The sequence below is a fragment of the Sardina pilchardus genome, chromosome 5 (genome assembly GCF_963854185.1).
Source record: "Sardina pilchardus chromosome 5, fSarPil1.1, whole genome shotgun sequence".
In the NCBI taxonomy this organism is placed as follows: Eukaryota; Metazoa; Chordata; class Actinopteri; order Clupeiformes; family Clupeidae; genus Sardina; species Sardina pilchardus.
In genome coordinates this window covers 26,814,745-26,828,206 of record NC_084998.1, presented here as the reverse complement: position 1 = coordinate 26,828,206, position 13,462 = coordinate 26,814,745, and the positions used below count along the sequence as shown (strand labels likewise).

Below are 13,462 nucleotides of genomic sequence, written 5' to 3'. Positions count from 1 at the left end.
ACAATGGCCGCGGCGTGAATAAGGCATAAGATAAAGTTCTATGCTAACTGTGGCTTCCTGAACTGCTTGGCCCCCTCATTTCCGTTTGCAGCAATATTTCGGTATATAACTTCTGTCCTGTGTACCATCTAGACAGATGTAAACCATTCCCTTAAAAATAGATTATAAGGATAGTTTTACCATGCTCAAAAAGGAAACTTGGAGATAGTACATGTATGAGACAAAAACAAAGAAATATTTCAAAATGTTTAATATAAAATGTAAAAAACGGCAGTAAACAGCTTGAATCTTGAAAGACCAAGTTTTTCTTAAAAGAAATTGTAAAATATTACAAAAGGAGGATAATTTATGTTGTTCAAATTCAAATCTCAAATGTGTTCCTTTTATAATGTGTTGGATGGTGGGGTTACGCGAGCTGAGTCAGGACATAGAGGGTGGTACATGGTGAAAAAGGTTTGGGAACCACTGGCTTAAAGGTTCAGTTACATTTCATTAATTTGTTGCACCACAGAAATGTGTAAATAGCCATTTGTACAGAGCCACAAGAGTTAAATTCAGGTAACGGTGAAGACAAGAAAAAAAAATAAACAAAAAAAAGGAAGGATATTAATTCTGTTGCCATTTTTATATTACTCCAGTATATACAATCTATTCTCAGGTTTCATTGCTCGCTTTTCCAACACAATCTGCCCATGACAAACTCAGTAATGTGATACTAGGGACAGGCAGAGGTCATCTCTATGGTATGCAATTCAGAGTAGCTATAGGCAATAGGGTAAAAAAGACATTTTATTATAACAAACTGTTATCAAAAGTTTTTTTTTTTTTTAAATCAAACAAATAATTCATTTTCATCTTGCCATCTCTCAATCCTTCTATAATCCCCCTTAAAAAAATACATTAAAAACATTAAATGCCCATTACCAAAATAAACAGTTCCCAATGACAATTGTAGATAACACTAAAGAAATGCAGTTGTTGTGCATTTGAAATACTGTAAAAACGAAAAAGGCATTTGAAGCTACAAGCAAGGTTCACTGTGTTTAACAAGTAGTTTTCCTGTAACAATCAATCGGAGTCACTTTTTTCTCCTTTCACAAGAGGTTTCTTTCCTCTTTTTGGTTCCATGGTGTAGCCATCCCGCTCCCGTTTGTTACCGCCTTTGGAGCTGCTAGGACAGTGATGGGAAATAACAGTTTACAGATGACAAACAGATTCTGACAACATTCTGCTTATAATGAAGAAAGACACAGAGGGCTCTTTGTCAGTCCTCTCTCCTCGGTCCTCCGGCTCGTTCCCACTGATCTAGATAAAGAATGATGCGGCAGCAACAATGGGATAGTCTATCCAGTGTTCTTTATAGATCAGTGGGAACGAGCCGGAGGAGCGATGATCGAGGTCTGAGGAGAGGCGTTGAGAAGAGCCCACGTCTGGGGGCGTGCTTACGGTCTCTGGCGATATTTCTCTGCATCACTAGGGGGCACCAGGTCTTTGAGCTCCAAACCGTCATTTATGCTTTTCAGCATTTCATAGCGTTCTCTCCCCCGGACCTGTAAGAATAGAAGTCATTTCAGTACCAAAAGTGTGTTAAAACGTATTTCTTCAAGAAAGCTTATGGACTGACTTACTGCAGTGACATTCATTTTTATTTTTATGAGATGATCTTAATTTTAACAACCTTGTGAAGTGACTTTGGGTGTCATGAAAGGCGCTTTAAATAAAATGCATTATTATTATTATTATTATTATTATTATTATTATTTACCAGATGCTCTCTGATCAACTGCAACTTACTGATATTTGCCACCATAAAATCCATAAAATCTCTAGTGCAATTGCTCAAAGGAATGGTCACGCTGCTTTCCAAGTATGATACAGCAAATTCTGTGATTGATTCAGATATCAGATCTATCTATTTTCTCCTGTAGGCCTATGTTTTATATACTAGAGGTCTCAGCAGCCATCTTAGCACAGTAAGCTTGGTATAGCCTTTCTTTCCCTTCCTTTCTGCTGTCATGCGGAAGAGGAACAAGGTTTTGCACCAACATGTGGACTTTGGAAGCAACTTTATCAGAGTGCATGTAAAACAAAAATAAAAATCATGATATTAATTCAATTGATATTCCAATTATCTGCACTGCCTTACTGCCATAATATTGTAGCAAAATAACATGTATTAATGTTGTATTCATTCTTGTATTTCTCCGACCTCAATAGGAGGAGGGTAGCCTGGGCATACCAAACCCTCGTACTAATATCGTACAGAGGGTCTGGACCTACTCCATTCAGAATCGATTTCAGACAGGAGGTGTGAACTCTGTTGAAGTTTGAAGTATATGCCAGGCTAGGAGGAGGGCTAGTATATGCCAGGCTAGGAGGAGGGCTAGTACATGCCAGGCTAGGAGGAGGGCTAGTACATGCCAGGCTAGGAGGAGGGCTAGTACATGCCAGGCTAGGAGGAGGGCTAGTACATGCCAGGCTAGGAGGAGGGCTAGTACATGCCAGGCTAGGAGGAGGGCTAGTACATGCCAGGCTAGGAGGAGGGCTACTGGTTAGTGTTCCCCATGTGCTGGTACCTGCAGGTAGAATGTCTCCTCCTCAGTGCTGGAACTGGACTTGGCCCTCTTGCTGCCCTCTGGGTGTGCCGTCGCTTGAGGCGTCTCCTTCAGACCTGAGGGCAAACACAAGGCATGAGTGAGCCAGCTGCCTCTCTGAGCATCCTGTTTCACCATCTCTTGCCACTGCAGCTACGCATCTAGGAATCTAGGAGAACAGGCATAGTTCTGATGAACATATTCAGATATGAGTTAACAGGGCCGATGCATACTGCGTTTGGGAGTAGCGTTAGTCTTGACTGGGAGCTTGGCCTCTTGCATTTTCTTAAAGTTGGTTTCCTCCGTCTTCCGGTCTCGTCCAGGGCAAGCGCACACCCTAACTTCGAAACACCGTCGGCCGAGAACAACCCCCCTGCAGATCAAAAGCAGCACATAGTCACAGATGTGGACAGGGGGGAAAACAGCCGGGGGGAAAAAATGTGATCAAACACTATACGGTAACATGCGGCTACATGTGTACAAGCACTCACTCTTGCGTTTCCAGGGTGACAATGGTCAGAATTGGTCTGCGGTTCATCCCCCCCATACAACTGCTGTTGCACATGTAATTGTAGAGAGTCGTGGTGTATTCACAACCCAGCTGTAAATAAACAAACAAACAAATAAATAAATATAATACTTTAAAAATTAGTACACAAAATGCCCTGGATAACAATTAGACTACACACTACATGTTTAGCTTTGATAGGGAGTGGAGATACCACAATGAAAATAACTTGAAATCTTTTGGAAGGTTAGAAAAATAAAACCAGGAAACACTATATATACACAAAATGAACCTATATAATTCAATAGCATGTATTGACAAGTTTTCACATTGTATGAGACTCTTGGCGAGGTTGTGTAGCGTTGAGCCACAAGTTCACCTGAGGTTGCTGGTAGGGTACTGCTACACTCTGCCTGCCGGTGTTGGGGTCCTGCTGGTAAACAGCGTGCAGGTTCCCCTCCACGCGAATCAGGTGGCTGGGAGGGGTTTGGCCTGGAATTTATAGACAGGACAGAGAGCAGTTACATGCCAGTTATAACCACACACAAACACACACACACACACACAAGGATAGAGTGATGTGTGACGGATTGCAGTTGGGGAGCATGAAATGTAAGAGGGAAATCAACTTGTGGAGTTTCCTTCTCTCTCTCTCTCTCTCTCTGATGTGTGTGTTTAGAGATAAATTTAATTTAATTGATCGTCTTATTTTTCTTATTTTCTCTCCAAGTACTCAGTATCGTCAGTTGTTAAGTGCTGACCCTCGTGACTTCATAAAATAAGTAATGAGTGCCGGATGGCAGCTGGGGAGGTGGTGTGTACCGTCATTGTTTTCTGTGGTCCTCTCGTGATGAGGACATCGCCTGACCACCTCGGCTACGTGCTCAGACTTCTTGTAGACTGCGGTGGCTCTCAGCATCGAACCTGGAGGTGGCGGCGTTTCCACGACCATCTGGATATGGCAGGTCTTTGCCAGCTGGCAGAAAAGCTTATTCAGGTCTGTAGAGTACTGTGGAAAAGGGACATATATGTATTTATATATATTTTTTCACAATGGTTCATTTCCTTACAGGTTGTCTCACTCTCCATAAGTTGTCTTAGCTCACCTAGCAGTTTGAAATTCTACGCAGTCCTTCCTAACTGATATCTGATGTACCATCACCCACAATATTTCACACTCAGTTAAACACATTCTTAAAGAAGACTAGAAAATGAACAAGAAACACATAACAAAGAGTCCTTGTATATTCAAATGGTAACAAAACAAAAACAACCACTGACAGTAAATATAAATATAATATATATAATAATAAATGTTATATATGTGCATATAACATTTGACTTAAAAATACTTATATTTGACTTATATATTCAAAATACAACTCAGATACAAACTCTTACCACTTTGAATCAAACCCTTTTTCTCTCAATGATACTGAGCCATTGCCATATACTCCTCATTAAGCTTCCGCCACCAAAAAACACAACAATGTGGTAAAAACCCCACTACAACATGAACAAGTTATATTTTCAAGTTAAATTTGAGGTCCCTTAGCACTGATGCAACTCAATAGAAACACTCTAGTTATGCTCAGTGATACAGACATGCCCCTCCCCCACCCGGCTCTCAGTAGGCATGTCAAGGCATGCCTCAGTGCTGACTGCTGACAGAGAATTTAGACCAGTTCTGGATTAAAATGAATGTGGATTAACTCGTTAAATATATAGTTCAAATAAACATGTGGATTAACTCGTTAAATATATAGTTCAAATAAATGTAACTTAACTAAACAGTACTTAAATGGTCAAATCAAAGCACCTGACCCAAATCTCAATTTGGTTAATGTTTAAAAAAATACCATAGTTACCAATAAGTCCAGCACACAAATACTGACACCACAACAAGAGAACCTCTGTGTTTATGTGTGTGACACACAATCTCACACACACACACACACACACACACACACACACACACACACACACACACACACACACACACACACACACACACACACTTATTCCAGCAAGCCAACCAAGCAGGGCAGAGGGTGGTGTTTAACTTGTCAGTTATACCATAGGATTAGACAATCAGATTTGATAGCACCACCTTCTCACAGATACGCCTTGACATGTCTTTACGGTTACACTTTACTTGAAGGTATCGACATAAGAGTTCTGTCTGCTTAAGTAAGTGTTAACAAAAGAGTGCCTTCGTCTGAGAAAAAAAACTTTTTTCTCTTTTTCTGACTGCTTAAGTGTGTCATTCGCCTGCCTACACACTTCCGCTCAATTTCATTTCCCTTCACTACTCCATCTGGAATACCTTGATCCACTCGTCTACTCCAGCAAGTGCACCTCCGCCCAATCAGCGAAGAGATGGCGTTCCTGAGAGCGATTACATTGAAGTTTGAAGCCAATGGATCTAGGCCAGACTCTCTGTGAAGAAAGTCATGGTCTCCAGGCTAACGCTGAAGGATGCTTTTGTAGAATACGAATTGACACCACACAGCTTCAGCCCATTCAGATGAGGAAGCTTGGAAACCAAAGTCTAGCTAGCCAAACAATAATGTCTGCCTAATGAAGTCTTTCACAATGTCATTTTGAATGGGCATATAACATTTTACTTCACTTAGACTTTCTACATCAAGGACAGCAGAGAAGGTGCCTTCAATCCTCAAAACAGGGTATGAATGTCTAGTCAAAAATGTGTTATAGTCAAAAGCATATAGCTGAACTCACAGTGCAGATCACAGATTTGGCAACGCCGGACTTTGGGAAGCGAAGCTGGAAGCCATGCACTCCTGGGTAGTCCGTGGTAGTGGGCACTGTGGAACATGGAGGGGCACCGCCACCGTCCGGAGCGGAGAGGTACGGCTCAGAGACATGAAGCTGCTCGAACACCTGCTCGTCAAACTGCAATCCTGGTAAATGCTACCAGATCACACAAAGACAAATGTTAATTTCAACATGAGGCTTTGGCAGCGTTGGACAATTAATGGTAAATATCTGTAAATGTCCACTTACAGAGTTTTCCCAGCTCCCATCTGCAATTGGAACCCTGCAAAATACAAAATTTAAGTTAGGGAGACAAATGTATTGTTTTATACTTATAAGTGCAATCAACACTGAAATGTACAGCATGATCTTCCCCCCCAAGAAAAGACCAATGTTCTTCCCTCCATTAAAAACTGTTGACTGAAACAAGTGTAACACATAACAATGCAAGGAAAATGCAGACAGAAACGTAAGCTCACATTGAGTTCCACAGGTCCTCGAAATCCTGACTGTTCCCCTGATCATTCATTGTGGTCCTTTGCCCTGGTCTTTCCCAAAAACTAGGACAGAGGCACCACTCAGAGGAACTAAGAGAGAATGGCAAAGTTGTAAGGTGGCGTGAGAAGATGCTTGAGTTTTCAGTTTTGCCTCAATACAACTACCAGCAAGTTCGTTCAAATGTTGTATCCAGATGAAAAGTAGCCTATTCCTGGCGGTTATCTCTGGTTACGTCAATACAAGCTAGAAAGCTCATTAGCACGCCTCACATTGGACCTACCTGGGTTTTTAACCTGAGTTGACGTTACCTTAGAACTTTGTTATGAACTCCACGTGATGCACGAATTGCTAAACGCAAGACTGTTTCTCGTAGACTATTACGTTACATGATTTGTTTTACAGAATGAGAAATGACCGTCGCTGCTCTCAAAAATCGCACAGTTGTGCGGCACTGTTTTCTTCCGGTGTAAAACGTCGACTCAACGAATGCAGGCAAACACCAGTCCATAGACCAGTCTCATGCTTTGCTAGGGGATTCCCAAAAGGAGGTACTTAAGTCACATGACCACAGACCAATCAAGAACAGAACAAGTGTCGCCTGCTTGAAATGAATGAACGTTCTACCGAGTAGCGCAAATTCTGCGACGGGCATAGGCCTACGTGATCCACTTTGCGACATCATTTCTTTGCACATGTGTCGTTAGAAAAAAATAATAGTGCGTGCACAATATGGGTCTTTTGACCTCACACATTCCCGTTTCCATTTCAGCTAGCCTATGGCTGTCTATTTCACGTTTTGAGACGCGATGGCATAACTCACAGGGTGGCCTAAGAACATCTTGATACTTTGTGGCGAGGTCTTTCTACCTTGTTTTGCGGTAGGCCTAGGCCAGGGCTATTCAATTAGTTTGTAATAGGGGCCAGTTCATGAAAAGTATCACATCTGAGGGGCCGGAGAAATACAGCTGGAAACATGAGTAATCACGTACACATGTAGATACAATAAACTACTACAGCACCATGTTGCATTTTGTAAATGCATAATATTGTTTTTGGTGGTTATTTGCCTATTTGTGTTTTGGGAATATTTCTGCCACAGGCCCAGACTACCACAGTGGTAGGCCAACATTGGGAAGGTGACCTATATTGCTAATATGTTGCATTTTGTAAAAGCATAATATCGTTTTTTGGTGGTTATTGTAATTGTGTTTTGGGAATATTTCTGCCACAGGCCCAGACTACCACAGTGGTAGGCCCACATTGGGAAGGTGACACTGGATCTATATTGCCAATATGTTGCATTTTGTAAGAACATAATATAGTTTTTTGGTGGTTATTTTGTTGTATTTGGGTTTTGGGAATATTTCTGCCACAGGCCCAGTCTACCACAGTGGTAGGCATTGGGAAGGTGACACTGGATCTACATTGCTAATATGGCTAATATGAAATCTGTGATAACATTAACAGCAATGGAATCTGAGCTTTGCGCAGTAACTGCTAGGTCCATACAATTTCCAATGGGTATAAACAGGTTTCAAAACAGTGTTCATATTAATTAAATGTGCGTAATCGGTCGCATATGTAACTCTTCTAAACATACTTGTACATTTAACGTTCCCACCATTTAAATTGGATGAACGTGTTCACAAATCAATGCTACTTACAGTGGACTTGACATCATCTTGACATCATCTTGAATTTCCCCTTGGGGATCAATAAAGTATCTATCTATCTATCTATCAAGGCGATGGATGCGTAGGCCTATTAGTTTCACACTGAAACTATTTGCGTGGTGCAACCCGTTAAAATGTTAGTAGGTCTAGCTTATACTCCAACGCAGTGGCAATTTACGTTGAAACTAAGAGTGAAACGTATGTTCCACTCGTTGTAAACGTTACGTGCAATTGGCTGAGGTGCAGTGGCTGCAGGACTTCAGAGCGAGTGAGCATGCAAGAGAACTGATGCCACCAACGTTAAACTTTTAAACCGACTCCTATTTGCTCCAATAGCTACATTTCGAGTGGCGAATGTTTTCGCGAGGATCTGCTTGAACTGGAGAGGCACACTACCGGTGAGATTTCATGCACCAAAAATGGTTCATGCTTTGAGGGAAACAACTTGGATTTGGCGCACGTCGTCAACATGTTGGTGACGCTGCGTAAAACGAAGCAAGGCACAAGTATTTGCATAATACACAGTAACACAGTAACGGCAACGCACCACAAAGATCATTATTTATAGGCGCAGTGTAGCCTATCGCTGTACCTCCGTTATCGTGTTTTTCACCAGCTATTTACGTGTCGACCGAATGTAAGGATTTGCTCATATAACAACACTTCAAGGGCCAATACAAAGTAGCTCGGGGGCCGGATCCGCTAATTGAAGAGCCCTGGCCTAGGCTATGTCAAAGAAGTTGTCAAACAGCCTACTCGAGGTCATCCATCCATCACATCAGACCATTCAAGCATTTATTTTCCTCGACATAGCACTACCACCTAGCATTATTGGATCCACCTCATTCGAAACTGGCCATGGATCTCGTGCTGGATCTCGTGCACTAAAACATATAAGCCTACCTTTACAAAAACAAACAAACAAACAAACAATGGTGGTTCGAAAAGATAGAAGAAGCTGTGTGGTGGTTGTTCGTATTATTATTAGGCCTACGATATTTGACATTTTCTTTGCGTTAGAGAGAAACGCACTTGACATGCGGTTATATTGAATATTGCGCACGGGGTGCGGCGGAGTGGGACATAATTACCGGGCGATCTCAAGGTCATGCAGTGGCATCCCCACGAGGTGTGTTTGTGTGTGACTGTGTGTGTAGGCCATATGTGGGTTAGTTAAGGATTTTCGGAAATTATAAGGGTGTTGATCTAATATGCCCTATTCTATTAGTGCAGCAGCAGCGCAATAAATGCTGGATGAAAAATAGGCCTCCCACCCAATGCACTCGGTAGGCAAACGTGCATGTATGTTTAGTCTAGGTGCATATTTAGTTAACCTAACATTTTCGTCCCCGGTTAAATCAGGTTTTAATAGGCCTAGCGCTTCTCTGGCCCTGCTGTTGGCTTCACGACAAATGTTTCAACAAGGAGGCCTAGGCTAATGGACCCACTTACGCCTCGTTTGAAATAGCTGTTTAATTAGGATTTGGCTGATTGCTGGCTGTAGGCAGACCTGGTTGAACGGGATTGTGGGATAGGGACATTATTGCAAACATCTCAGGAAGCTGTCCTGAGTCAGCAGACCTGAAATGTAGGAGGCATGAAGAAAGAACGAACGTGCCTTTTTACTGCGTGGAAAGCTGCAAGCTTAGCCTAACGTTAAGTATTCAAAGGTTAATGTCATATTATTATGGACTCGGTGCTGTAGCCTACTTTCGTGATTTTGGCCTATGGCATGATTATGCGTATAGCCTCCCGTCCCATCGATATTATTTTTCTTCTGATCAAATGCACTGTAAAATTACCTCAGTGTTGTCTGTAGGCTATCAGGCTATTGCAGCATGCTGCTGTTTAACCGCCGATTTTTATAATGAGGCCTGGGGTCGTAGGTTATGGGAGCTGTAGGCTATCCTATCGGCTGCATTCGATAAGGCTATAGGAGGTTATTTTATTTGGATTATAAATCTGTTTCTGTTTGCTTAGATGTAATAATGTATACGGCCCAATAAAACGACTTGGATTTGTTGGCACGTGTTCAGCATAAGGTATAGTAGGCTACACTTCATAACATTTCTTACACATAATCATACAAGTGAAAGTGTGGTTAGCTTTTGATCTCTGAAAACCGAATTTCAAATCGAAATGACTTGGCAAGTGAATGAAAGCATGACATCAATAGGCCTCCTTCCGCAGCTCTCCGCACCATCATCACGCGCAAAGCAAAATATGCTCGGTACACATTTCTGAAAAGAAATACAACGATCTGCTGTGTAGCGTAGACATTTAAAATGTAGCCTAAGATTAAGAAGATTAAATTTAATCGAATGGTTTGTATTATTAATTGATCTAGGCCTATAAATGATTTGCGCCTATGTTTACAGTCCTGTCCTGCAAATTAGCCTCCAATTCGAATTAAAATGTTCTAACCGGCTGCTATAGGTTCACCCGGTCTCCCCATGTATGGCAATGCAAGGACATTTGCCGTGACAATGCATATCTATGCGGGAATCGAAATAATAATAACAAATGCATGATTATAGACATTTTTGAATAACGAAGACAGTTATACATGTGCAGCCATCTCCCTGAGAATAAGTTGTACAGTTGTTCTGGCTGTGACATTTCTTCATGCCTGAGATGACTGTCTTGACTTAAGGCACGACAATACCATTGGCTCCACTGACCCCATATTGCTCCTCTCTAAAGGAATTTTGAGATTGATCATCTTGATCTCAATAAAAAAAATACAGTGGAATCAAAATATTTAAAATATTGATATGCATGATCTTAGAGCTTTCTGAAACAAAGCACATGTTCTGTCAGCATGTGGCACCAGCTGTCCAAACTGAAGCCTCAAATGGATGTCAGGACTGACACATATTTGAAACAATGAATGATTACATTGCTTAATTTTCTCTAGTTATTAAAACTCTGAAGGGTTAGGGAAATATGACCTTTTTAAATGTGAGCGATGATTACACATATTCAGGCCTTTCAAATGCAGTGCAAGCAAGCAAGTTTGCAGTGAAAATGCATTATGTGCTGGCTCAATGAGCTCCCCGGAATCGTTCAACACTTGCGCAAAATAACAGTTTATCAGTAGGTCAGTTAATTAACAAATTACACCTGCAATTATGAGTTAGATTGTAAAATGTGAAAAGTATGTATACCAATCACAAATATATTTGAAGTAGCCTAGATGTGTTTGCCAATTTCACAAAACATATTTAAAAGAAAAGAAAATACATTTTCAGATGCTTTGAGATTAGATTAGCTGAACTGGCTGCAAGAGAGCATGGAGCAGAGGTAAAAAGTCTACAAGGTGTTTGCCACACAATTGTTCTAGTGGTATAGTGCAATTTCTTCATGCCTAAAATGGCAGTCTGAAGGCTGCAGTTTGCATTGCTGACACCATATTGTCCCTCTTTGAAGAATTTTTGAGATGAATCTTAATCTTCTAGGATTTTCATAAAAAGTTGGAATCGGATGTTGAAAATAGCATAATCGAAATATTCAAATATTAACATGCATGATCTTAGATCTCTCTTTAGAAAAGAGTTTTACATGTCCGGCCATTTCCTCCATAATACAAGTTACATGGTGGCTATGAAATTCCTTCCAAAATGGCTGTCTGAATAGCATGCTGACACCATATTGCCTATAGGAATTGTAAGATAAATCTTGATCCTCATATAGGATCTTCATACAAAGTTGAATCGGTTATTAAAATATTTAAATCGAAAGATTGAAGCTATTGAAATGCATGATCTTAGACCTTTCTGAACCAAAGCACATGCTATGGCATGTTGCAGCCAACTGTCCAAAGTAACTGAAACCTCAAAATGGATGTCAGGACTGACGCAGATTTGAAAAAAAGAACTATTAACACGCTTAAATATAGCTTAATTTTCTCTAGTTGTTCAAGCTCTGAAGATTTGGGAAAATGTTACATTTCTAAAAGAGAGCTATGAGCACCCACCTGTCATTTTCATTGTAGACAGATGAAGCCACATATGACTGCTTTTCAAAATAAGGAAAAAAGGATGTTGAAGGAAATGTGTTATCCATATTGATTTCAGACCACTGTGTTTATTCACATGATATATCTTAAATTTGCCCGCTTTTAAGCATTTTCAGGCGGAAAGGGAGGGCATTGGGCATTTGGGCTTTGTCAAATAAGAATCAAAAACGTCACAAAGGTGGTCTTCAAACGTCATGGTCTTGAAATCATCAAACCGAACCATAGAGCGCTTTTTGCTACATGACTTATACTTAATAGGATGGTGAAAATGATTGTATGGTTTAAAACAAAGATGGACAGCAGCCGGGCCAGAGCAACAAGTTTTGTTACAAAAAACAAAATATCTGGATTGCGGCAGATGTGGCTTAATTAATGTAAAGCAATAACGAGTAACAAATAATTGTATATAAGCCGAAAGAAACAGTGTATATACACCTACCAGTGACGAGCTCAAAGATACAGTCATCTCTGTCTCCTGGAAGCCAAAACATCCATTCATTCGATGCACTGGTTTCACTTTCAAACAAAATGACACTAAAATCCATCCATAGTATGGTTTTTCATTATTAATGTACTGTTGACAACGTAATCTAATGTTGTTTCTGTCATCTGTGCATTCCAGGTAGAGAATTTAACGATGTTATAAGAAAGAGGGACTTTTTTTCCCCTTCCCTCAGAGCCTCTCTCTCTCTCTCTCCCTCCCCTCCCTTTCTGAAACTGCAGAGTCAACTTCCGCCTCTGCTCAACGGACAGCTGCTATTTCAAATGCATGTCTCCTTCCTATTACAATTCCTCCTCTTCAACAACTGTACTCCTGCTGTATGGGCTTGATTTGTTTGTATTTCTAGATAAAGAAGGCTCTAGTCCTTTGCTGTGTTGATATTATTGTTAGGTTAGTTCAAGTCCCGCCAAAATTCACATGCCTCTCGCCACATCACTAAACCAGTCAAACCCGGTACACTGAACACACCCCCTCTTCTCTCAGTGAGAGCAGCCAGTAAGAGGAGGGAAGCAACTTACTGGATGAATTTGTCTGGAGAGCTACTTACAGTATTAAGACCCTAAATGCTGTAAGAAAAGATGATGATGCTTTTTCTTCAGTTCAACCTGAGCCAAAGCCATGTCTTGAATTTCCCCTTGGGGACCAATAAAGTATCTATCTATCTATCTATCTATCTGTTTTACAGAGATAGTGAGCATGACCTAATAAGAGGCTGAGATACCTAAACTAATAGGATTGACAGCACTGAGATCTGATGGATTGAGTGCCCACAATACACCGGCATCTGGCGAGTGTTTACCACCATTTTGAATGAGAGCGTATGTGTGTGTGTGTGTGTGGGTGTGTGTGAGGAAGTGAGTCATCAGTTGACCCTCACTACACCCACACATG

The 13,462-nt window shown here is 41.0% G+C and overlaps 1 protein-coding gene across 5 annotated transcripts; it reads right to left on the bottom strand.

The window, feature by feature from the left end:
• Positions 1-237: 237 nt before the first annotated feature.
• tp53 (tumor protein p53) lies at positions 238-12,718 on the bottom strand. Of its 5 annotated transcripts, none has more exons than XM_062537135.1 (11): positions 12,509-12,718; positions 6,360-6,467; positions 6,130-6,163; positions 5,845-6,036; positions 3,925-4,111; positions 3,482-3,594; positions 3,086-3,195; positions 2,828-2,967; positions 2,577-2,671; positions 1,447-1,550; positions 238-1,171 (listed from the first exon to the last, which is right to left on the bottom strand). In XM_062537135.1, exons 2-11 carry the CDS (start codon positions 6,407-6,409, stop codon positions 1,069-1,071), a joined length of 1,128 nt encoding a protein of 375 aa, XP_062393119.1. In that variant the 5' UTR covers positions 6,410-6,467; positions 12,509-12,718; the 3' UTR covers positions 238-1,068. The 5 variants fall into 5 exon arrangements, with proteins under 5 accessions (XP_062393119.1, XP_062393117.1, XP_062393118.1 ...); XM_062537133.1 differs by lacking the exon at positions 12,509-12,718 and adding an exon at positions 6,659-6,880; XM_062537134.1 differs by lacking the exon at positions 12,509-12,718 and adding an exon at positions 6,687-6,880.
• Between the last annotated feature and the right edge of the window lie 744 nt (positions 12,719-13,462).

Excerpts from the sequence above, each read along its gene's own strand:
- tp53 (XM_062537135.1), bottom strand. The coding sequence starts at position 6,409 with ATGAATGATCAGGGGAACAGTCAGGATTTCGAGGACCTGTGGAACTCA. Across the intron at positions 6,164-6,359 it reads GAGGACCTGTGGAACTCAAT|GGTTCCAATTGCAGATGGGA; the intron begins GTGAGCTTACGT and ends TGTATTTTGCAG. Across the intron at positions 2,968-3,085 it reads GTCACCCTGGAAACGCAAGA|GGGGGTTGTTCTCGGCCGAC; the intron begins GTGAGTGCTTGT and ends TTTGATCTGCAG.